Source organism: Cinclus cinclus, chromosome 1 (assembly GCF_963662255.1).
Source record: "Cinclus cinclus chromosome 1, bCinCin1.1, whole genome shotgun sequence".
In the NCBI taxonomy this organism is placed as follows: domain Eukaryota; kingdom Metazoa; phylum Chordata; class Aves; order Passeriformes; family Cinclidae; genus Cinclus; species Cinclus cinclus.
In genome coordinates, this window is record NC_085046.1 from 67,692,012 (window position 1) to 67,715,670 (window position 23,659).

The 23,659-nt window shown below is 39.0% G+C and overlaps 1 protein-coding gene across 2 annotated transcripts in view; it reads right to left on the bottom strand.

The window, feature by feature from the left end:
• Positions 1-23,659, bottom strand: part of FARS2 (phenylalanyl-tRNA synthetase 2, mitochondrial) — a 184,718-nt gene that overhangs the window by 83,589 nt on the left and 77,470 nt on the right. The window contains exons 3-4 of one of the 2 annotated variants that reach the window (XM_062499199.1): positions 20,014-20,174; positions 1,121-1,272 (exon numbers count right to left, since the gene is read on the bottom strand). In XM_062499199.1, the coding sequence (XP_062355183.1) occupies positions 1,121-1,272; positions 20,014-20,174 (313 nt within the window). Of the gene's footprint in view, positions 1-1,116; positions 1,273-20,013; positions 20,175-23,659 lie in introns of those variants that run through there. The other variant, XM_062499191.1, reaches the window with a different exon arrangement.

The following is a 23,659-nucleotide window of genomic DNA, read 5'->3' on the forward strand; positions in this document are numbered from 1 at the left end:
TGAAAAAGACTCAAGAATTAATGACTCAAAGCTTTAAGATGCCCACACAAATTTAATTTCCATTTCTGTTTCTTCACATAGCACAAACACTCTCATATAACTCTACACAAAAAGGGTAAAATGGAAAAAGAAAATCTCCAAAAATAAAAATCCACTGAAATGCCATGAAAACTAGGCCATAGAACAATCTATTCATCTGGCATACATCACGTATCAAATTCAAAAGAACAACAGGGTTAAATACCTGGATGTAGAAAGAAGAAAACAAAAAATCTAGAGGTGTTAGAGAACAACATGAAGCACTTTCCTGTCATCTTCAAAAAAGGTTTATTATCTGCCTTCCTACAGCATTTTAAAAAGTCTCAAGACAAATTATTTTAACCCTCAGTTTTAGAAAGCTAGATAGCCAGCAGCTTTTCTACTTCTTGATTTGGAAAGAGCAAATTGAAAAATAGTACATATGTAATAGTTGATACTTGTCTGGTTTTGAGGCAACTGTTATTACCACTTGGACAAATACCCTGTGCACTCCCTGGTCATGTCAGTGCTGCTATACCCATATGGTGCTCTGAAAACTGAGAGACTGTTCAACAGCATATAAATAAGTGTCAGAAAGAAGTGAACAAGGCATTTTTTTCCCTCCCAGTTGAACACCAACAATAGCATTCAGCAACAAACCACTATTAGCACTTCCATTATAGTAAAGGTCTACTACTGTGTCAGGACTAGAAGAAGAAAGGAAGAGAACAAGGAGGCAAACATCAATCACTTAGCAAAGAGCAGGAGTAGAATGTCAGACATGATATGGACAGGAGTGTCATGCACTACCAGATGTATTGAGGAAGCCAGTTGTTCACTGTTGCTGTCAAAATCCGAGCACAAAGCATTGGGGTAGTCTGAATACCAGAAACTCAGCACTAGTGGAAAACTGGAAAATAGGTATTATTTCTTTCACATAAAAAGTAACTTTTTTTTTTTTTTGCTGCAGGAGGGTTTTGGAGCTAAAAAATGAAATATGCAAATATTGTAAGAATCAAGAACTTCTTGGTATACAGAACTAAAATATTCACAAACTATTTATACTATGATCACAAGGAAAAGGTGTTAAAATTTTACTTACTTTGGATGGGCAAATTCATCCAGTAGGACAACCTTTTCTATCAAGTCTCCACCAATGGTTCGAACCAAGTCAAAGAAATCATTCTGAGAGTATGTCTCAGAAGGCAGCCAGAAGGAGATGTCATTGATCAAAGGTGGATATCTGCTGAGTGGCTAAAAGAAATTAAAAAACATACCTTTATACATAGTTGGACTTGATAACTGTATCTACAACTGTTCTGAACTTACATAACACATGAAGTACACAGTCCAGAGGCTTTTTGAAATGCTCTTTGAATTGCAAACTGACCTCATAAACAATTGAGATGGAAGATTTTATACTAGGAAATGTCTTTTAAAGATCCCCTCATAACAACTTTGATTTATTCATTCAGAAGAAAAAGCTTGTTTTGTTTACTAAAATCAGTGTTTGTGATCCTGAACACGCTTTTGCAACAGAGCTCTTTAGAAGGAAGAGATAATGTGTTTTTTCTCTGGGTAGAAGTGCACTTTTTAAAAGCATTTTTCAGACTTTTTGCAGAGTCAAACCTTCTTATCACATTCAGGTATAAAATGTATACATATTTTACAGGATTCCTATATTACACAACACATTATTTTTTTAGTGCCAATTTTTTAACAAAATCTTATAAATAGGCAACTTCTTATTAAAATTTTATAACAAAAAACATGCTTTGCTTTAAAAAGAGGGATCAGTTCACTTTCTGGTGGTTTTTATAGACATCTACAACATCAAAAAAACTCATGGTTGCTAACATAATTATTCATTTCACAAGTACCGCAACAGACTTTTAAACACAAAGGGGCATCTTTGCTGCACACATAAAGTAGGCAGACATTGTAATTTGCTATTTGTAAAAAAAAGGAAGAGAATGAGAAATGAACCTACACAATTAACTTTTCAGTTTTGATGAAACTTCCCAGGACTTTGTGAGGTTCAGATCCCACCTCTGGTGAGATGATTCTCCCTTTGAAGAACAGAAAATGGTAATATTCTCCTTTCATGACCTCTAGGTTATACAGTATCTTACTTCTGCCTTGCATTAATTCCCTGCAGTTGAAAAAAAATTTTTGCACATGATTGTTGGAGTCTGCAGGAAAAAAACCTCAATTATACTACTTTGTTTATATGTACAAGAGATCCCATGTGTACACCTTGGTCTATACAATAAAATTTCTCACTCAAAAATGTATTCCATAGCTGGGAACGTTTTATGATGAAGCAGTGGAAACTAAACTGAGTACCTACTAAAGCAACAAACCTGTTAATAAGGCCAGATTACAGCATTTTGATTTACTCAAATACTGTTCTGCAGAGTGTAAACATTTAGTCAATAAGTATCTGATAAGGAATACAGTGCCAGTTTTAAATTAATAACCCCCCCAGCAAATAAAATTGTGAGTCACAAATGATCACTGAACTTGTTAAAGGAATAAACTTGTCAAATGAATTCATACCCTGTACATCAAATTTAAAAAAGGAAACTTGCACAACAAATCCATTGCAGAAGAGCTTTTGATAAAACACTAATGAATTAAATGCAAATGTCTCTGCTATTCAAAAGTTGCAGCTGCAAATGCTGGAAATGCTCCTTGGACAACAATCTGATACACGTGTTAGTGTAAATAAAGTTATAATCCTGCAGTAGATCCCTATCTATATTCTCACCTCCTTCTTATCTACTACTCTATTTACCACTGCTATAGTTCAGGAATATACTGTACACCCTTCAAACCTTGGTGGGACTAATACAAAACCCACTGAACTCACAGTTCAAGACATTTAATCATTCAACCAGAAGATGTGGCTCATGAGCCTTAGCATGATGAGGTACCTACTTTCATTCACACAGGTACAACGTCAATAAAGAAAAATAATTATATGTTCAGGTAACTCAGAAATGTGCTGTGCTGGTTTTGGCAAGAACTAATTGTCTTCATAGGTGCTAGCATGGGGCTGTGTTTTGGATTTGTGCTGATCACAGGGTCGGTAACATAGAGATGCTTTTGTTATTGCTAGGTGGTATTTGCACAGAGCCAAAGCCTCTTCTGCTTTCTGTACTGCCACACTGGCAAGAAAGCTGGTGAATTTGGGAGGAGACACAGCTGGGACAGGTGACCCCAAGTGGCCAAAGAGATATTCTAGACTACAGGATATCCTGCTCAGTATATAAAGTGGGAAGAAGAAGAGGGAAGGGGAGATATGTGGAGTGATGGTGTTTGTTTTTCCAGATAGCCACTACATGTGACTGGGCCCTGCTCTCCTGGAGATGGCCTGCCCATGGGAAGCAAGGAATTAATTTCTTGTGTGTGCAGCTTTTCCTCTCCAGTGTCACTAGCACGGATACAGAATTGTTGTAATTCTGTGTGTATGCTTGTGTGTGCTACAAAGACTGGAAGGACAAATGCTTAAAATATAACATTAGCTACTAACCTTTTCCCAGAGCCTTGTAATACAGAAAAATCTTTTATGGTAAAAGGCAAGGCAATAATCCCATATTATATTGTCCCTTAACCACCTGGCTGCAGTCAATATCATTGCAGTAAGTCTTATATCAACACTAAAGTTAGTATAAGGATAAAACTCCTAGTTCTCAAATGCATCGATCTGTTTGTTGTAGAGCTACATGAGTCACATAATAGTTTATTAGCCGCACTTAAAATGCGAATAGGCTACTAAAGAGTCTCCAATTGGCAAGCCAAAATGAAGTTCCTAAATTTGTATTCAGGCACTCTAGCAAATACATACTGTGGTCCAACAGACCACTTTGCCATTCTTTGATCCTTTCTAAACGCTCCTGCTCTTTAACAGCAGACTGGTCTAAAGTCCACTGACTTTGATCCTTTTCCAAGTTCAAGGCAAATGCCAACCCTGGAGACCATTTCCTTATGAATTTACAGACATTTCAAAGGCTCCCCTTGAGAGAAATGTGTTCTTCCCACTAAATCTACTCTGCTATCACCTCCCACCACCATTTCCAGCTACATTCTCTTCATGCTTAGGAGTCCTCCAGCACAATGCTTGGAGAAGCTATGAAAACACACCTGGCTCTGCAGGCAGTGCATTGGCTGAACCCTAGCATGATACCCAAGCCTGGAAGTCCTGCTGTTGCTGCTTCCACTCCCTGATCACACCCCTAGGATTTTGAGGAACTGAAAAAAAGTTTAGGAAATGGTAGAACTGATCCTACCTGCAGAGTGCTGCTGTAGGGAACTGGCCAAGTGTGTCAGTAAGCACTGCTGATGCACAGACACCCCTGCACCCCTCCTTTTGGTTCCATCAGAGCTTTGCCACCACAGTGCTACTTTAAATGTTGTTTACTCTCTGTTTCAAGCACTTCAGCCTACTATCACTGACATTCTTCAACAGCCTCAGAAAACAAACGCTTTTTCAGAAGTTACACTATCTATAGGACTCCACTGAATCCATCTTGTAGGAAATACTGTAAATAATGACATCACATTTTTCAATCACCCAAGGTGAAAGCATATAGGAGTGCTAAATTACTGTAATTTCTTTAAATAATAAAATGGAAGTTTATGGTGATCCACCCTTGATATATGTTTACTAGTCATTAGTCAAAGTTCTTTCTCTGGCTAATAAATAAGCCAAGCACTTCCTAAAACTGCAAGCTTTTCCCACTCAGGATGCTAATTTTAGTAAAGAAATGAATAGCTGGACACCAGTCCCTGCCAGCCTGCTGTGCCTATGCCTAGATGTACCTGAGGAATGCACCACTAAAAACACAGGGCTGTTAATCTTCAGTATCGGTTGGTTCCTTATCTCCACCTCTTCTGTCTGAGATTACTGCCCCTGCAGTGGCTGATAAAACAAACATGTGCCTGTTCCTTCACCACTGCAGTTCACAGCCTGCTGTAGCCAGCTGAAAATTGCCCCTCTCATTGGTTTATGTTAATGTGTGCTGGATGAAGAATTGCAGCAGCTCAAGTCATTGGGAGACAGCTGTCTTAAGCAGCAACAGGATCCACCAGAACTCATTTGTCAGCACAAAATAGCAAATACTTGGGCTCTGTGTGTGTTGCCACACCAGGGCAATAGTCTGGATACTTTGGCAGCAGGAATCAAGGGGTAATTCCACCATAAGAGTGGAATCTGTTCATCCACACCTGGCAAAGAACCATCAGCTAGGCTGGATCCAGACACTTCACAGCTGTAAGGGAGTGAAACCTCTTCTGAGGGCAGAACCCTCCAAGCTGCTGTAAAAACAGCTGGCAATAATGCACAGCCAGTGCCAGTGAACAACCCACAAAAGGCCATGAAGTGTCTTTAGCCCAGAGTCCCAGAAAAACAGGACGGACACCAGCACTTCCCACAAATATTTGTGATTAGGAAAAAAAGCCACTTTTCCCCAGATTCAGTAATCACGGGTGCAACATGGCAAGGGGACAGGAGAAGTTTTGTGCTGCGGCTGCTCACTCCATTCCTTCCCTGCTGCCAACTGCAGATGGGACAACACAAACGAGTGACAAATACAGCAGAGGAAAAAGCTGTACTTTTATTTTGACAGCAATGACACAAATGCAAGGTTAACGACGACACGTTCCAGAAACTGGGTGAGCAATTCCACAGCAGCCAAGCTATTAAAAAGTCAGCCATGCTTTACTGCCATCACCAGTCTAAGTCAGAAAAATATGAGACTTAGCAGCATCGTGGCTGCTAAGCTTTAATAGTCCTGCACTGCCCATGTTTTGGAGAAATATCTACATAAACTATACAGTTTTAATGCAGTATCATATTCTCATCAATATGTAAACTACAGTCCTGTAATAACTGAGCCTTTCTTAATATATTCCATGGTGAAACTACATTAATTCAGTGTTGTCATAGGAAATTTAAACACATAACAGGCATGAAATTAAGATTTGCAAATTTACAGCAGTAACTTAACCCCCACATACACAATGAAGTTTCCTGTATTAGTGTGTATGCTTCTAGATTTACAGTTCTGTATTTATGACCAGTGTAGACAAATTACAGTTGCTGCAGAGAACATAACTTTGAATTTCTTGGCTGCCATGGCTTAAAATTCAGTCACAATGTTCCCCATTATTAAAAGTTTTCTGCCCTCCTTACCAAAATGATTTTTTCCTTAGTTATATATAGTAAGTTCTATACATTCACACATGTACACGCCCACGCCCCCCCCACATATACACATTTTTATGTGTAAAACACATCGCCAAAGGAGGAAATGTAAATTTCAACAGACAACTACCATAAAGTATGATAAGCAGATATAAAATATGTTTTGGGATTAAGTTCTTACCAAAGCAAATGGACTATCTGGGATCAATGCACTGCTCTATCCTGCATGGAGTGGCAGAGGCATGTTAGCCTCCACTGATGCGCTGAGCTTTTTGGTGAATGAACAGAGAGTAGGATCAGCCCTTTTTAGACACCAATCTGCTCATCCCAACAGAGTTCTTAACTTTGAAAAGCTCACATACAGGTACAGGGAACACCATATGTTCATGGGAACATCAAGTGCTCCATGGATTTCAGGCACTCTGCTTGTACATAGACCATTCTGAGTGGAGGAGGTTTTCTTTGTACATGGAGATATTCAAGAATGATCTGTCCCATGTGCTCTGCGACAATACTGTTTGAACAGGGAGGTTGGACCTCCTGTGGTGCCTTCCAACCTGACCCATCCTGTGGTTCTGACATTCTACATCCAGGCTGAACAGGGAGGTGCCCTGGGGCCACAGACTTGTCTTCCTAGCTAAGGCTCAACCTTCAGTGTGAAGTGACACAAACCTGTGGATCAGGTAGGTCCCTCTTTGCTGTCTGTTTCACGTCACCGTGAGAGCTCTGTCCCCTCCCTACCTAAACTACACCCTATAGGGTCTTGTTTTAGATAACAATTTCTTTCTTGAGCCCCATTCCAGGTTCCCTGAAGATGCAAAGCAAAAAAGAGTTTAACTGCTTTTATTCTGCCTAAGCAGTCACCATCTCTCCATATCATCCCACTTAGTCATCTTTTTCAAGGCCCATCAAGCACCTTTGATCAGGTAAACCCCTTTAAGACACAATATAAATGCACACACATGTTGCACGTGCACAGGAACAAGTGCAACCTTTCTTGCATGCTAGAAGTCACAGCTCATACAGAGGAACCTGCCTGACAAAGGAAAATCAATATCTAATATGACACTGAAAAAATTAAGATGTGTAACAGCCAGTGAAGAGATTAAACTTTGTTGATAAGCTCCACCCTTTCCATGCAGCAGGAAGAATGCACAGGTGGACGGGTGCTGTGGCAGAATGAGTGAGTAGAATGCTTGCCTTTACACATGTTAACCCAAAAGTGATGCTGATTACTAAACCTCTGTGGCCCCACTGGGAAGGGACACTGCGTTCTTACAACATTTTATTAAAATTCAGTAACTTTAAAATAAAGTCAAGCTTATTTAAAATTGTAATGAAAAATGTGTCAAGTTTAAAGTCACAATATACTTCTCTAAGTGCAAATATGCATTTTAAACTGACCTGTGGTCAGAAAGCTGAGAAATACGGCATGGCTTTTGAGACGACTTCTAGACACAAAAGAGCACTTGTATTGCCTCTGAAAGGGCTATAATTCTAAATTAATAGTTAGGAACTGAAAAAAAAAAAAGGTCGGGAAAGACATAAAGAAGACAAAAGTATTGACCTAATGCTATTAAAAGCAAGGATGTTAGAGTGTACACAGCAGATATATTCCCAGATACCTGTACCCTTGGGGATTTGGATATGCCTTGCTTTTTGTGATCTGATTATAAAAACGCCCAAAGGATAAGTATAAATTATTCCTAAATACCAGTGATGGACTCTATGCTCTGTGTTTAATGAGGCAAAAATGACTTCTCATTTCCGTAGAATAAAGTAGGACTCACAGGGAGAACCACCAAAAGGGATGGATCTTTACTACTCACTCGCACATCACAGCTCCTTACAAACCCCTTTTGAAAGTATCAGGGTGAAGAAGTGATTAGCCTGACATTTTCCTTCAGCAGTTCTATATCCACTGTGGGAAAAAAAATGCATTTTCCTCGTGCTTCTTTCCCAGCCTCCTAGCTGATGGCCTACCGAGCTAGCTGGTTTCACAGTGCTCATCTTACCCCATTTCAATCACAGATATATCACTGCAAAACAACTAAAAACCAAGAAATGCTTTTTCTGTTATCGCCTTTCCATTTGAGCAGTTCCTACCACAGAACTGATGTGACACCAAGTGGAACCAATGGGACAATCCTTTACTGTGCTGTGATGTCTTCAATAGAAAACAAGCAAGCTTCTATCCTGGGAAAGGAATCCAGTGGTTTGGAATCACAAAAATGGTAAAGTGGATTCTCACACCAAACCTAGTAATCCACACATATGACTGCCTTTTGCACAGGCTGCCCAAATTCTGTGCTTCTTACCCAAATGTCCCACATCACAGGCAAAATCACAGGCAAGCGCAAAGAGAAGACATAAACCTCAGAAAACAAACTGTCAATGAATAAAAAAAAAAGTATGCGTCCTGCACTTCTCTAAAAATACCCATCATGCCTGCAAGGAACAGAAAATGAGGTGGTATAAGTAAGCAGGAACCCAACTTCTCAGAAGATACTAAGAATTTTCTCTTTAGCGGTGCTAAGCACCTGCAATTACTGCAGAAGGCTTTGGTTGCTGCAGGCATTATGTGTTTGTCATACTCAGAAGTCAAGTTTCCTCCTTTCTAGAGGTTTGGTTTGTGTATTTTTTTCTCATTATGCTTAATAATAATGCTGAGATAAATAGCTCAGTGGTATAAAATACTGTAGCCATCAACAATTCATATAAAAGAGTTATACCTAAATAAACAATGCAGGTATTTGGAAAGAGTCTGCAGCAATATGAAGATGTATTTCTTCCAAATACACAGCATAACAATGGAGACAAAGTGCAGCCAATATGTTATTTGGGCTAAGATGAAAAACCTCATATAAAACATTGTTGATTGTATTTCCTTTTCTGCTCATTAAATGCACCATTTCAGACAGTTACTGTTTAAATTGCAGAATCTCCAGAACATTTGAATGTGACTTACACCAAAATAAGCTGGCGTTGTGAATCTTACAGGCACACGCAACACCTGAAAAAGTCCTTCTTCCCACCTAACAACCTACACTTCTTTTTTGTCTCTCCTTCTTAAAAAACCACAGAGATTTCCAATACAACAGCAATTAGACTTCATATTTCTTGACTATAACTTCACATAATACCCTGGACATTGCTATGCTACAAAGGAATTCTTTTTCTACATTTCCCAGAGCTAATCTCACCAGGTACAGAAATTTACCCAGGCAGGTTACTGGTGGTTTTGAAATATTCTTATGACTTCCAGTACCACTGATATAGCTGGGTTTCCTTTTTGTCTTGGGAAAACTGCCCAAGTAGCAGTGGAAGAGGCTGCCCAGGGAAGTGGTGAAATCACTGCAACTGGAAGTGTTCAAAAGGTGAGTGCATGTGACATATATGGCCACATACACCTGGGGACATAGCTCAGTGGTGAATATGGTGGTGATAGCGTAACAGAGGACTTGGTGATCTAAGAGGTCTTTTCCAACCCTAAGGATTATACAATTCTAAGACTCTTAGCAAAATCTAGTATTTATTTTCCAGAGTAGCCAACTCCCAACTTCCCCCAACCTCCACTTAAGTACTAAATTAATAGAAATTACAACCTCTGAAGTTCAACACTCATAATAAAACACAAAGGTAGTGTAGCAAGCTAAAACTTTAAAGTACAGTAGATAAGCTAGAGAGAAACAGAAATAAAAGGCACTACTCACTTATCCAATACTCCGAAGAAGGACAAAAGCCTTTAATTTTTTTCTCTCAGACAGACCTTAAGTGTTCCTAAAGCTATACTCTTGTTTAAGAGTAACAACACTCAGAAAAACCACAGAGAAGCCCTAAACTAAGAACAGACCAAGCACAAAAGGGCACAAAAAGTATACTAAGCATTTCAGTATGCAATGACAAAATGTAAAGAATACTTAAATCTCTACAAGCAGAATCTTGATACAGAACAGACATTTCTTTAATGCTTTTCCTTATTTTACAAGAATCAGAAAATGGTTTGCTCTTGCTGATTTAGGAGAACAGGTTACATGTGGGAATAATTATGCAAATTGGATTTAACACTTGTGCACAGGCAGGAGGATGTAATTAATCCTCAAAAGAGGGGATTTCTTCCCATTATTAATTTTCCTAAAACTGCAAAGCCAAATCCTCTGCAGCACACACACTCCAAAGCATTACTTACTTGTCAGATTTTGTTTTAGTCTGTCACTGCAGTAGTTCATGTGTCTCTCACACTAGCAAGATGAAGGAAATTGAGGATTGGTATGATAAGAATAATACAGATCTTCCCAACTGTGCCTTCTGTTGTTTGGCTGTTATCCATAGCCTAATTCATATTCTGATCAGAGAAGTGGTAGCTGAAATCAGGGGTTTTTTATTAACACCATGTACTTCAAAAGGTGCTTCTGTTCATGCATATACACATACAGAGATTGTTCTTCCCAGCCCTCATTTCCTAGGGACACTCCACAGCTCAGCTGCGATGTCTAATCATGCTACAGATGATGACTGTAGAGGCTTAGGCATGATTTTAAAGATCACTTTCTCAAAAGCTCTTTGCAAGGTGTATCTTTTACATGTAAAACACTGGCAACGATGTTAAAAGAACTGTCAAATACTCATGTATTTGAGTATTTGACAAAACTCACAAAAACTCATGCAAGTCAATCCCCATCTTTTTTGCTAACTCTGGAAAAATTAGTAAGAGCTTATTTCCTACTAGTTTTGAGATTTTTTTTTCTCTTTATATTTTTGTGGTTGTGTGGGCACACCAGCACATACCTATATCTCTGAAGACACATACTCACCCAGTGTGCGCTTGGACACATTTTAAACAGAAGTTTATTCTTACATCAAATGCATAATGTACACACAAAGATGTATTTAACCCTGCTACAGGCATGCACATACTCAGATTGTGGTAATTACCTAGGACTGCCAGCCAGAAACCAGGGTCCCATTAGGTAGATAGAGCACAAAATGCTAATTCCTGTCCTGAAGAACTTTCCAACCTAAGGTAGTTTGGAGAAGAGATGCAGAGGTAGGAGGTACAAGACAACTACAATTGCAAACAGCATGGAAAAAAGAATTTTTTTGTCACTTCTCAGGTTAGGGCCAAAGACTAAAGTCAAGATATTCTGTTACTCACAGTGTAGGTAAACCAGTATTGGAAAACCATTAGAAATGTGTAAGGGTTACCCTCCTTACTAGCTACATACTTTTGTATACAATAAACTGAAAGCTCTGAACATATGTGGATTCCTGTCAAAATCACTAGCTGCTGGTTCTCACAGCTTCACACAACCTATGAAAAATCTATTTTAGATTTCCAGGTTTACTCCTTCACCTAGTATTAATTTAATGTGGGTTTCAGCATATATATCACTGCTGGAAATTGCTCCATGGCTTCTTTAAGCACTTTGTATAACCATTTGTTGAGGGTTGTTTTTTCTTTTTTTCCTCTCTTCTCTATCTGTGGAATTTTTTCCCATTGACATGCTAAGAAAGTACTGATGGCTAGTGATAGGGGGAGGCTCCCCGCTCTTCTTTTGGAGTTTCTCTCGAAGGGCAGGGGAGGGGGAAGAGGGGGAACACGGTGAGATCAGGGGCAGGTAAAGGAGAGGTGTGGGCAGCTGCTCACTCACTCGCTTTCTCGCTCGTTTTGGCTCTAGGGGTTTATTGGCTCCATTTCGAGGGAAGGCCCTGCTCTTCCCTAGCACACACCTGTCTTTTTCAAACCAGGATACCACTATACTTCGTCATTTGGGATGCAAGATCGGTTGACCTATTCAGCAGTGGAATTACTAATTTTTGAGCTATTTGTTTCAAAGAGCCTCAGCTAGCCAAATTGCAAATATATGAGGTTTAGATCAGAGCAAATAACTGTAACGTACACTTTTTGAAGCTTACTGCACTTTTTGCTAGGCAAAAATTTAGATAGTATCAGGTGTGCTTTGACTAGGGTACATTGGCTTCTGCCTAGGAAAAAAAAATCAGCAGTAAAATGGTTCTAATGACAGCAACTGTACAGTGCAGCAGCATTCATAACTGCAAAATCATTTTTTGTCTGCATCACATAGAAGTGATGCAGTCAAAATGCAGTCAAAGCTACAGTTGCTTCTTTTTGTTTAAAAACAAATTGGAAGGATGTCCCTGGTGGTCTGTTCTCAGTTGCTGGGAATGTGGTTCACTAGTACTGAGGACGAACCTGCTAGGTATATTCACCCCTCACCTTCTATACTGCCTCCAAAAGCAAAATGCTGTCTCATCAGATGTGCTGCAGGCATAAAACAACACAAGAAGTGTATCAGGGAACTGATACAGCTTTAAGGAACTGCAGAGGAAAAACTCCCTGATTCATCTCACAGTGTACCCACAAAAGCAGCTTCTGTGTTACCTGTGGGACAGCAAAGCAGAACAGCACGTGGGAACACGTGCACGTGGGAACACGTGCACATGGGAAGCAAAAAAAACCCCTATGCTTCTCATCCTAACACTGAGAAACATGGCTCTGGGAAAGCGTGGTAATGAACAGCCCAAACCCACCAAAACTCTTCAAATGAAGGAAAGTCTCAACTGCTGTCTCTAGGCCTGCAGTCAAAAGAGAGGACATCTCCCAGGTGGAGACACTGGTATCCCACATTCCTTCTTCCAAATCCTCTTGGAATTCCGACATCCCGCTTCCAAAATCCTCTGTGCCACTTGCTAGGTTTGTAAGTAAAGCCCTGGACCTCTCACATAACTGAAAATCTACAGGAAACACACAATTAGATCCAGGTTTTAGAATTACCTGCTGTGACATAAAAAATTCACTGGTGAATAAAGTGTTTGTTAGCATAGACAACTGAAAGTAAGGATTAAATATTTTTGCTCTCTAAACATATATATACATATACACACATACTCCACCCACTCTAAACAAATTCCAGCTGTGACAGTTGTGTACAAAGCACAAAACTCCTTAACATCCAAAAAAGAACAGCTCAAATCAGCAGTTTTGCTTCGAGTCACCACCAGCTAAATCTAACCTAAATGTGCTATTGGGATAAGACAATTTAATAGAGATGAACAAGAGAGTTTTCAACTATTCTAAGACTGTGAAAACCACACAGAATACTTAAAGTATTTTCAAGTAACATAGGTGAAAGAAAGGAAGAGAGTGGTGTTTTTGCTAATGAATGTCACAGGCTTGTCTGTACATCCAACTGTTATCAAGGTGGCTGCTAAATGAATGAAATGGATTTACTTTGCCCTTTGGTACTCCAGCAGACAACACAGTACATAAGATAAATATCACTAACTAATCTAGGCAGAAAGGGCTATTGGCATTTTTTATTTATTTATTTTATTTACTTAGAAAAGTACAAGCAGAAAGGAATTAAACTATTGCTGATTTGTTCAGGTTCAGTGGGAGGCTATGAGTGAGACTAGATTGCAGTGAGTGGGTGGAGTGATGGAAACAAGGTCTGCAAGAAAATCTGCATCATTGGTATTATCTTAGAGGGCAGCAGCTAGATTGTTGGGAACCACATCCCTTATCAGTGCTTACTTTTACCAAGACTTTCAGTAATATGCTCTCAGGCACATGGCGTAATTCTTGGGTGGCCCTGTGCAGGGCCAGGAGCTGGACTTGTGGGTCCCTTCCAGCACAGGATATCCTGTGATTCTGTGAATATCACCTCAGTACAGCCTTCATCATGGGCCTTGGTTCTGACACACAAAGTATTTCATAAATCCAGAAGCAAAATTGGAAGTCCCCCAAACCCATCTCAAAATTGATGATAGTACATTAAAGACTTCCTTTGATGGCTAGTGGTCATAATTTTTGTGGTCCCTCATACTTACTGATCTATCAAAAGGAGATCAAGAGTAGATGTGTACAGTACAAAACCCAGGAAAACTTTCTGATTATCTAAAAAAAAACTTCTGCATCAGTCTCAGCAGTTTTTGCCATAAAAACTACTCTCCTTTCCTGTGTCTTCCCTTTTCATCCTATTTCCCCCAATATGCTTAAACTTAACTTTACACTGCAATTTTTCATACTGCCCCCAATGCTCAAAGTACAACACTTCTCTCTTCTATGTTCCTTTCACTTTGTCTTATATTAGTGTATCAGTGCTTTGGGGTTTTTTTATATTCAGTCCCATGTGACTGTCCATCCCATTTGCTCATTCTGAGCCCCTACTTTCATTTTTCCATACTATGTTTTCAGCCAATTTTCTTTAGTTGAGAATGGGAATTCAAGTGCTGTTTACTCTCCAGAATTTTGCCTGTTGACTTTTTTTTACCCAACTGTTGAGCAGTAAAACTGGCTTAGAACAAAGATTTTGCAAGTTGAGTTTGTGGTTTGTCAGATTAAACTCTTCTTGCTTAGAACAGTTTCCACTGCATCAGCCCTGTAAGGTACTGATCATTTCCAGTTGGATTCCAGGAAATGTGAGATCTCTGACCTGAAGCTATTTAGGCATTTGGGTTATGTTTGACTGAGCATAGGAAATATCCCATTGACTTAAATGGGACTGCTCACAAGTTTAAAGCTCAGCATGTGCTTCAGTACTTTTCCTGGCTGGGGCCAGAGGGCTCAGATTCCCAGAGCTTCAATACCAGAACTACTTACAAATTATACAGGATAGAACATCCTGATGAAAGGACTTGATGATCAAGTGATTTTTAACCCAATCGCTGCAATGAAGAAGGTATTTTTGCTTGCTTTCCACGCATGTCCAACACTAAAAAAGGAGTTTCAGGGTGTTCTGCAGAACATACAGACAAACCTGAGATGATATACAGCACTGCAAGGTTTTATTGACATTTGGTTAAGATGATCTATGTAGGTCACTCTTAGATATTCAACCTTCCCAAAGTCATGCCAGTAAAATGTTTATGCTACAATATCATCAATCTTTTCTCTACTCTACCTCCACATGCAGACACACACATTATATATCTTCAATTACATTAAAACTAATTAGACAATAAGTCACAGTTGAAGCTATACCTTATTTGTTCAAACATCCAAGTTAAATTTACATACTAATGGTTGCATATTTGGCTTTAATAGATGCACTATTAGAAAATAAACATAATAAATGAATAACCATTTTAGCATGGAGTTACCTAATCTTGATGAAAAATATCTGAAAATGCAGCAACCAGGGAATCTATTTAATTTTTATTTGAAAATAACACTAATCACAGACTAAGGAGATAAATATAAATTATATGGAGTAGCATACTAATGATGGATCAGACAGACCCACCCTGTGCAGTAAATGTAATAACATCAAACTGGTTGAAATGGATGGCATATACTCTAGGTGCTCTCCTTCTCAAGCATGGAATAAAGGATATAGACTAGAATGTTTTAATTTGCTGAAGTTTCCCCTTACACTTGAAAGTGCATTTTATTTTCAGCATCTTCTAAAGCTTCAGGACAAGCTCTGTGTCTCCCAGCAACAATCAGGCTTATGCATGGGAAAGATGCACAGGCATGATTACTGTCCCTGAAAACTGAAAAGTCCACAGTAAGGTAGAAAAGCTAAGATTGTCTAATGGTGTGAGCAAGAGGGCTCATACACAGCAAACAGTGCAAACTGGGCTACTGCGTAAATCCTTTGTCATTAGAACAGAAGCTTAATTCCTACAGCACACTGAGCAAAGGAAATGAGAGCAAGTAGGCCCAGCCTTTTTCTATCTTTCACAGGAAGAAGAGGGGCCTGCTTTGATTTCCTTCCCAGCATAACGAATAGCTTCTTTCCACACAACTACATCTTTTTGATTGTGTACTTTTCCTCATCTCTGCTATCCTCAACTGTTCACTTTTCAAAGCAGAAAGAGTGTCCTGCATTAGGGCCACATATACCATTCTGGCTACAGCTGTGCAGGAGATGAACAGTGTCAATTCAAGTTGTTTGTCAAGTCTCCTCACCCCACTGCCAAAGGCTACTATACCCTCAGGTCTCCCAGCACAGCTGCTCCATAAGCTTTGTCTCTTCTGGAGCCATTAAAATGATCCTTATTAGAAAGTTTATTATTTTGAGTTTTGAAGCTACCAGCTAATTATGAAGGAATTGAATTTTTAGGGACTGAGTATGCCAGCAGACACTAGGAAGGAGCAGCCCCTGGAAATGATGGAAGAGGGCAATAAAAAATAGGTGGTGCTAGGCTTATGGCAGATATTGCAGAGTAATACAGATAATGCAGAAATCAGGAAGACAGCAATTCTCATAGTCTCACAGAGGGAGTCTGTAGTTTTGCTAGAAATCTGATCCAGATTCCCTTTGTACCAGTGCCAGAACAGCCATAATCATGATTCTGCTTGACTTCAGTGCAGGCCACAAGGCTCCTTGGCCAATCAAAATAACTAACTATTTAAAACAACAGCAGCCAGAGACAGCAGCATCAAATAAAAGTGACTTTGTGAAGGGAGAAAACATCAGGAGTAAATGCTGTGCCACTTGCTTGCCTTGGCAGCAATATGATGGAGGCTCCAGGACCTACCCTGCTGCCAGAGACCTTTCTTCTTAATCAACACCTCTGGGCACACCACACTACATCTGAACTGTGAGTGCCTTCCTTCTCTAAATGTCACTTCATTTTTGTACCTATTTTTGTACATTTCCTTGAGAGTTGACAGCCCATGGACTATTTTTTTGCCTTTTTTTTTTTTTTGGCTAAGAACGCTGGCTCAGCATAAACCAGAAAGCAATTACGTGGAACTGTGCTCAGGGCCCTGACAAACAGAGATATAACACAGCAGACCAGATCAGAACCGAGCCATTTGTTTTATTACATTGTGCCTTGCAGGTTCTTGAGCCTTCCTGCCGTTTATCCTCAGCCTTTCACTTCACAGCCTGAGCAGAAGCCCTACACAAACAATTGAAAGCAAGTTACCAGACCCTGATCCCCACACTGCTGTGACTTGCGTCAAACTATAGCTGGAGTGATTTGCTAATCCAAATCAAGGCAATAATCTGATCTGTGGGGAGAAGCACTCCAACACTGCTGTGCTGAGTGGCCACAATAGTAAAAGCATTGTCAGCTTTTCCCAGCAGCTTTTCGACCTACTGAAGCCTGCACACATGTACTGAGCAACTGATGACACAGGGAAAAGTCTGACACACTCAGGCTGTTAAAAGGCATAAGAGGTATACTCTAAGTCCCAAGAAAATGCTCCACTTAAATGCAGTTTTTGAGCAAGAGTATATTTAGCCCAGCTAAAGGTTACTCCTATGCAGTGTGGACTTCATGTATTTGAAGAACATTTTAATGAAGAGAAAGAAAAATATTTATGTTGGTGGATCATATTCAGGTTATAAGAAAGGATTTGGGGGAGTACCCAAAGGTTGAGATGTCTCTCTCAATTAAGCACATAAAGGATGGACATCTATCTGGACCTTTTGAGCCACAGGATTCAATTTCTGTCATGAAAGGCTCTCAAAACACTTGGTCTGTCTTCATTCAGTTCAGTCAGATTGAAAAGTACTGCATGGCCTTGCATGCAGAAAATCTGACACCTTTAAAATATCCATTGAGATTTCTTACAACACCAACACTAGAAGACAGGCTAAAATTTTTCTTTCAAATATCATATGAATAAACCATGTGACTCCTTAATTATGACTCTTTAGCAAGTAGACAGGAACAGAAGGTCTGCTAACTTGGCTTTACAGCATACCTGAAAAATTACATAGAACAGAAGAAAAAATGGAGATCTTATGGTAGCACCAAACAGTATTTCACAGTATTTTCATTTGAAGGGTCATTAATCCTTTAAAAAGCAATGCCAGTATGTACTAGATGTATAGCACAGAGCTCAAAAAAGTTTAACTTAACATATCAGATGAAAGCTGGATATAGACTTGCTTTCAAACAAAAACCCAAGTTTGCCTCTATTCTTTTATATTCAGATACAGAATAGAAAAATGTAAACTAAGAGCTAGGAAGATTTACCAAAACTGAAGACAAAACATCCAAGTCGAGAAAGTGTACGTATGTATTAAAACGGAAAGAGGGAAAAATGAAAAAAAAAAGGGAAAAAAATAAAAGAGAAATGATAATTTAAAAGTCCCTAAGCAGTTCTAGATACAAGAGAAAAAATCTGTTTCTATAGCATTGGCTACACCCTTTCTTTAGAAGAAAGAACTAAAACTACACTACCAAACAGCACCATTTTTTTAAAAAAATCACTTCTAGCTTCCTAGAAACCATGTACTTTCCTCTGAGCTTATCCACAGTAACCTGTGCCTTTGACATCTTCAGATTGCTTCACTAAACCTGACTTACCTAAAACTGAACATGAAAACTACATGCAACTTAGAGAAGCCAGACACCCAGCGCTCTCTTTGACTCACCGTCAACATCAGTCCATAGCATTCCAACAATCTGGACCTTTCCCCAAAAGCCCTACTACTAATATCAGTTGGAAGCTTGGTTCCTCAGTTTTAAAGCAAGCAAGAAGCCTCATCTTAGCTCCATCAGTTGCAATCTATAAACCAAGCCACAGTCTCAGGAGCCATGCCAGTCAGAAAAATAGGGGCTGAAAAGGAGACTTAAACATTTTTTATTGAAAAGAACTACAAATATTCTGTAGGAGATCAAGGAAACCTACAAGCAGACACACCTTCAGGAACAGTGGCAAAAGCCTGTCTTTCTGTAAGATAAGTAACTTCAAGCTGAATACACTAATGCCAGTTATTACCAAACAAACAAATTAAAAAAAAAACTAACGAACCAAACAAAAAAAACCCAAAAAACAACAAAAAAAACACCCCTACCCACCAAAAAAGTCAAAACTATTCCCCAAACTTATCACAAGCAGTATTTTAATGCTACCAAACAAAATATGTGAGAATTGCCATGAATTAAAAACAAATGCATGGATACCACTACTGATGTGGAGACTACTCAAGTATCATCTATCACTGTTGATTTCTCCTTTAATAATTACAATTCTTAAAAAAACATAATCCAACTGTACACAAAGAAATCAAACAAAATTATTTGCAAAAAGTATTCTACTGCTTTAGCATCAAGCATCCATGTCAGCACAACTCCCCTAAAAACCAGCTGACACTACCTGACTTGAACCTCCCCATGCTCCTGTTGAAGAGTATTATGGAAGTAGCATTTCCACCGAATCCAGTCATGCCTGATTGCTTTATAAGTACATAAAGCAAGACAAGGTTGTGAACTACAAAAATTACCTCATCACAGGAGTTACAAAACAAATACGAGCTGAGCCTGCACTCTCCTCTGCAATAGCCAGGAGAAAACAGCTGACATTGAAGATGGCAAGGCACATCCACAAAGAATTTGCCAAAGGTTAACGCTGCAACTCACATTGACATCAATTATTGTAGGGTGAAAACAATGGGAAAAATTGAGAATGCGTTATGATCTTTGAATGCTTTGCATCAAACACAATTTTATAATGCAACAGAATCATGGACACAACTCAAGGACATAACCAAAATACAACATAACCAAACCACAGGCCTAAATCAATCACTGTTCTGGATATATTTAAAAGTTGAGTCAGTGCTTAAGTATTACTCAGAACAGGGATGTTGACTGGGTATCAGTGGGAACTTATGACATTATCTGGTTAAAAAAGATGCTATTATCAAAAGCTGGATTTTACTGCAGTACATCAGAGAATCGTGATGGCTGTAAAGCTGTTGCTTTAAAACCTAATCTTTTAATGACATGTAATTTTAATTATGTTCACTATGGATACACATATATCACAGTAAATTATTATCATATATATGTTTTTTTACCTGGAACTTTATTTTTTGCCAAATGTGAGGCCCAATAAATTGTTTCAAGAAGCGTTCATCTTCACTCCAGAACAGTCGGATGTCAGGGATATTGTACAGGATCATGGCCAGCCTCTCCAAACCCATGCCAAATGCCCAGCCAATTTTATCCTGAGCACCAGCTGCAATACACAAACAAGATAAAAATTCAAGAGCTTAAGTTTACAACATGGAAAATTACTGATAAAATGTTCACCTATTTATTAAGAGGAAATAAAGAAAAAGGTGAAATGGCAAAGCAGAAAATATTACCAGTAACTGCCAAATGAACGATTTAAAGGCTACAGGACAGGTCCTACTTAAGTCAAAAACTGCAGCAAGACTGAGCACATCACTGAATCCAGGAACCAAAAATGGCAATTAAACAAAGCCACAGCCTTGAAAATTTGTGTCCAAGGTTTCAGAAAGGCTTTAGAAATGCTGCATAATGCTATACATCACTACCTTTTACAATGCTTTGAGCTGAGCATTTCCTCACTTGACTCCACTGTGTTTTATAAGACACATAAACATGAATTCCCTGTTCAGAGTATTCTCCTTGGTCTGACAGACCAAGTAAAGCCCATCAGCATCATTACCAACATTTCAAAAGACTGTAACTGCCTCTTTTGAGGCTTCCGGAAAAAACAGAGCAATGGGATGTGAGGCACCGTTGCATTAGCATCACACCTCCAACCAGGGAAATCCTGAGCTGCTGTTCCTGGGAAAAGCCACTGCTCTCTCATAAACAAGTCTCTTTCATGCAGCACTAAATGTAAAAAGACAAGAATATTTAATAAAGAAAAGCTGTAGAGATATTAATGATGCAGTATTTCTGTTAGGAAAGTAAATATTCATACCTTCCTTCATTTACAGGGCAGGAGCACTGATTCATTCAAACAGGGATCTTTTTAACACAAGAAACTAAGTGTATGTTTAGCCATCATCCCACTGATTTTAAAATAAGCTGAGGCAAAGGCTCGGAGCTTTTAAAAACTTAAACAAATGCCTAAACAAACACACATGCTGGAAGACTTGACTCCACATCATCAGCATTTGCAGTGTGCTCCTGAGTCACACAGCATCACTGCACATCTCATAGCTATGCACCAGAGCCACAGCAGCCCCACCAGTATCAATTTAAACTATTTTTTTTGAAACTGTGAACTCAGCAACTTCCCCATCTTCATACAGGAGGCTGGAAGCACAAGTCTTCTTTCTGACCCTAATCTCTGCTATCAGGAAAGGAAAGGAAACTGCTCCCTTTATTTGGGCACTGTTGACAGACATCCTGAGTTATCCTGTTGAGTTCAATGCTGAGACTAAACAGGCCTGAGTTCTGTTCAAGTAGAGAAAGGCATACTGAGCTTGGGAAAAGAGACGTCTTCACGACTTCAATTCAATTAATTCACTTGAACCTGGTGTATTTTTCTGGAATAACAGGTCCTCAACAGAACTTCTCCCTGTCTCACCTGCTGTGTCAGCAGTATTGCACTACCACAGAGAAATTCTGCTTTCTGCCTAGCAGCTCAGAGCATTGTAATCTGAGCTATGATTAAACACCTATTCACCAAACTGAAATTGTCTTTTGAATGATCTTTGCACAATTATCAGCCTTCAAACCAAAAACTTCTCAAATGTCCACAGTGAAAGCAGTATCAGTGAAGAATTATTTGTACTCAGAAAAAATAATTGAAAGAAAAAGGAACATTCAGATTATTAAACTACCTCCTCAAATCAGTACTGCAAATCTCTGCACTCTGAATCTTCAGTTATTTTGTCTCTGACCCCCTTCTCCAACTTTCTGTTTTTAGAGCTCCAAGTGAATGCAGCATTGACTTAAGTCATCTGAACAACTACCTTGGGGGACTCAAGATTAATGCATGCTTCTAAACATATTTCTGATGGGAAATAATCAGGTGACTTAGAAATTAAATGAGCCAGTAATCATTCTGTTGAGTGAGGGAGCAAACCATAGCTTTCCCAACACAAATACATGTTTAAATGTACCAAATTTTGGCAAGTATATGCAAAGAAGTCAAGTGAATGTGAGTCAACAAGACAGGAATACTGAACACAGAACGGTGTTAAATGTGGCAAAAAAAAAATAAAAATTGAGGTTCTTTTGAGAAGACCTGGCCAAAGCAGCAGATTTCAGGGACCTGGTGAGGCAATCATAGCATCACTGCTTGAAATAATATAGCCCAACAGAAAAAGCTTTCCTGACATATGAGCTTTACCTAACTGGCCATCAAAGGTTTTTACACTGCCAGGGTCCTGCTGCCTCACATGAAAAATTTGACTCCCCACCAGAAGAAAATTGCTGGAAGCTTTGCTTGTCAGGCAGCCAAAGATGAAGGAGGAAAGGATAAAACAGTTTGAGTAGCTTCCCACACTGGGGGCTAGGACAGCCCAAATCTGATGTCAGAAAGTTGCATCATTGCAGCTCTGTCTTAGAGAGAAGCTCAAGAGTCCTTATCTTCCTTGATAAGTCATATCTATTTGTCCTGGGCTTCACCTTTGAGCCCAGGTGAATCAGTTTACAAGTAATGTAGATCAAACAAGTCATTCTCCAAAATGCAATGTTAAACGAAAGTTAAATTTGCTCAGTCAGGATGGGAATCTTCCCAATTATTCACTAAGGCATAAATAATGACCTGCCAAATTTAAGGGACTATATCGCTCTGAATCCTCAGAAAAAATCACAGACACAAACACTCACCCTCTCGAGGAGTGTGAGGCAAGACAGTCTGCTCTGTGCAACAATTTTAAGCCATAATTTGCAACATAGTATTAGAAACAGGTTGACAAAGCTTTTTTGGTTTACGTTCCAGTCATACTTATTTTTATATCGATATCAGCTTTTATTTAGGAACTTTTCCTACTTCTGTAAAATTACCAATAAAGAAATGTTTCTTTCAATAGACCCTTAAATTGGGTCTTCAAATTGTCATACTCAGCAGTTACTGAGAAGTGAAAGAAATAAAATTTTGATCTTGGATTGAGGCAAAATCATGAATACACAACAGACTGCACACAAGGTATTCTTCCCAAAATGCACACAAATTAATACACCCAAAGTATGAGTAGCTGAAATCTGGGATGTGTTCCAGAAGCAAAGGCCTGAATTGGATCTTCTTTCAGTCCAAACTATGAATGTTAATGGAGCCAATTCTATTACTAAAATGGTGGGAAGAGGGGTGAACAGATTCTCAAGGGCATACAGATTACACATCATGTTTTACAAAACAAATCAGCTTTAAACTGTATAGAAAGTAACTTATAGACATAATGAACATGCAGCTTGACACAAAACACTACAAATTCTGAAAACAAATGCCAAGGCCCAGATTTGAGTTCTATTTGATTAATGGACAGCCTACAAATCAGGCTTTGAAAAACAGGTTCAGCAAAATAATTGCTTTTAATATTTAAATTTATTTAAATATATTTTGCATAAATTACTCATTTCTAGATACTAGGAGTGCATAGTCTATATAACTGCCACAGCAATGAGGCAAACATATTTACTTGGGTTAAAAATAAGCCACTTCAAATTATTTCCTTATTATTTCCATAAATTATTGCAGATAAAACTCCCATATGATGGGAGTCAAAAGTTTTACAT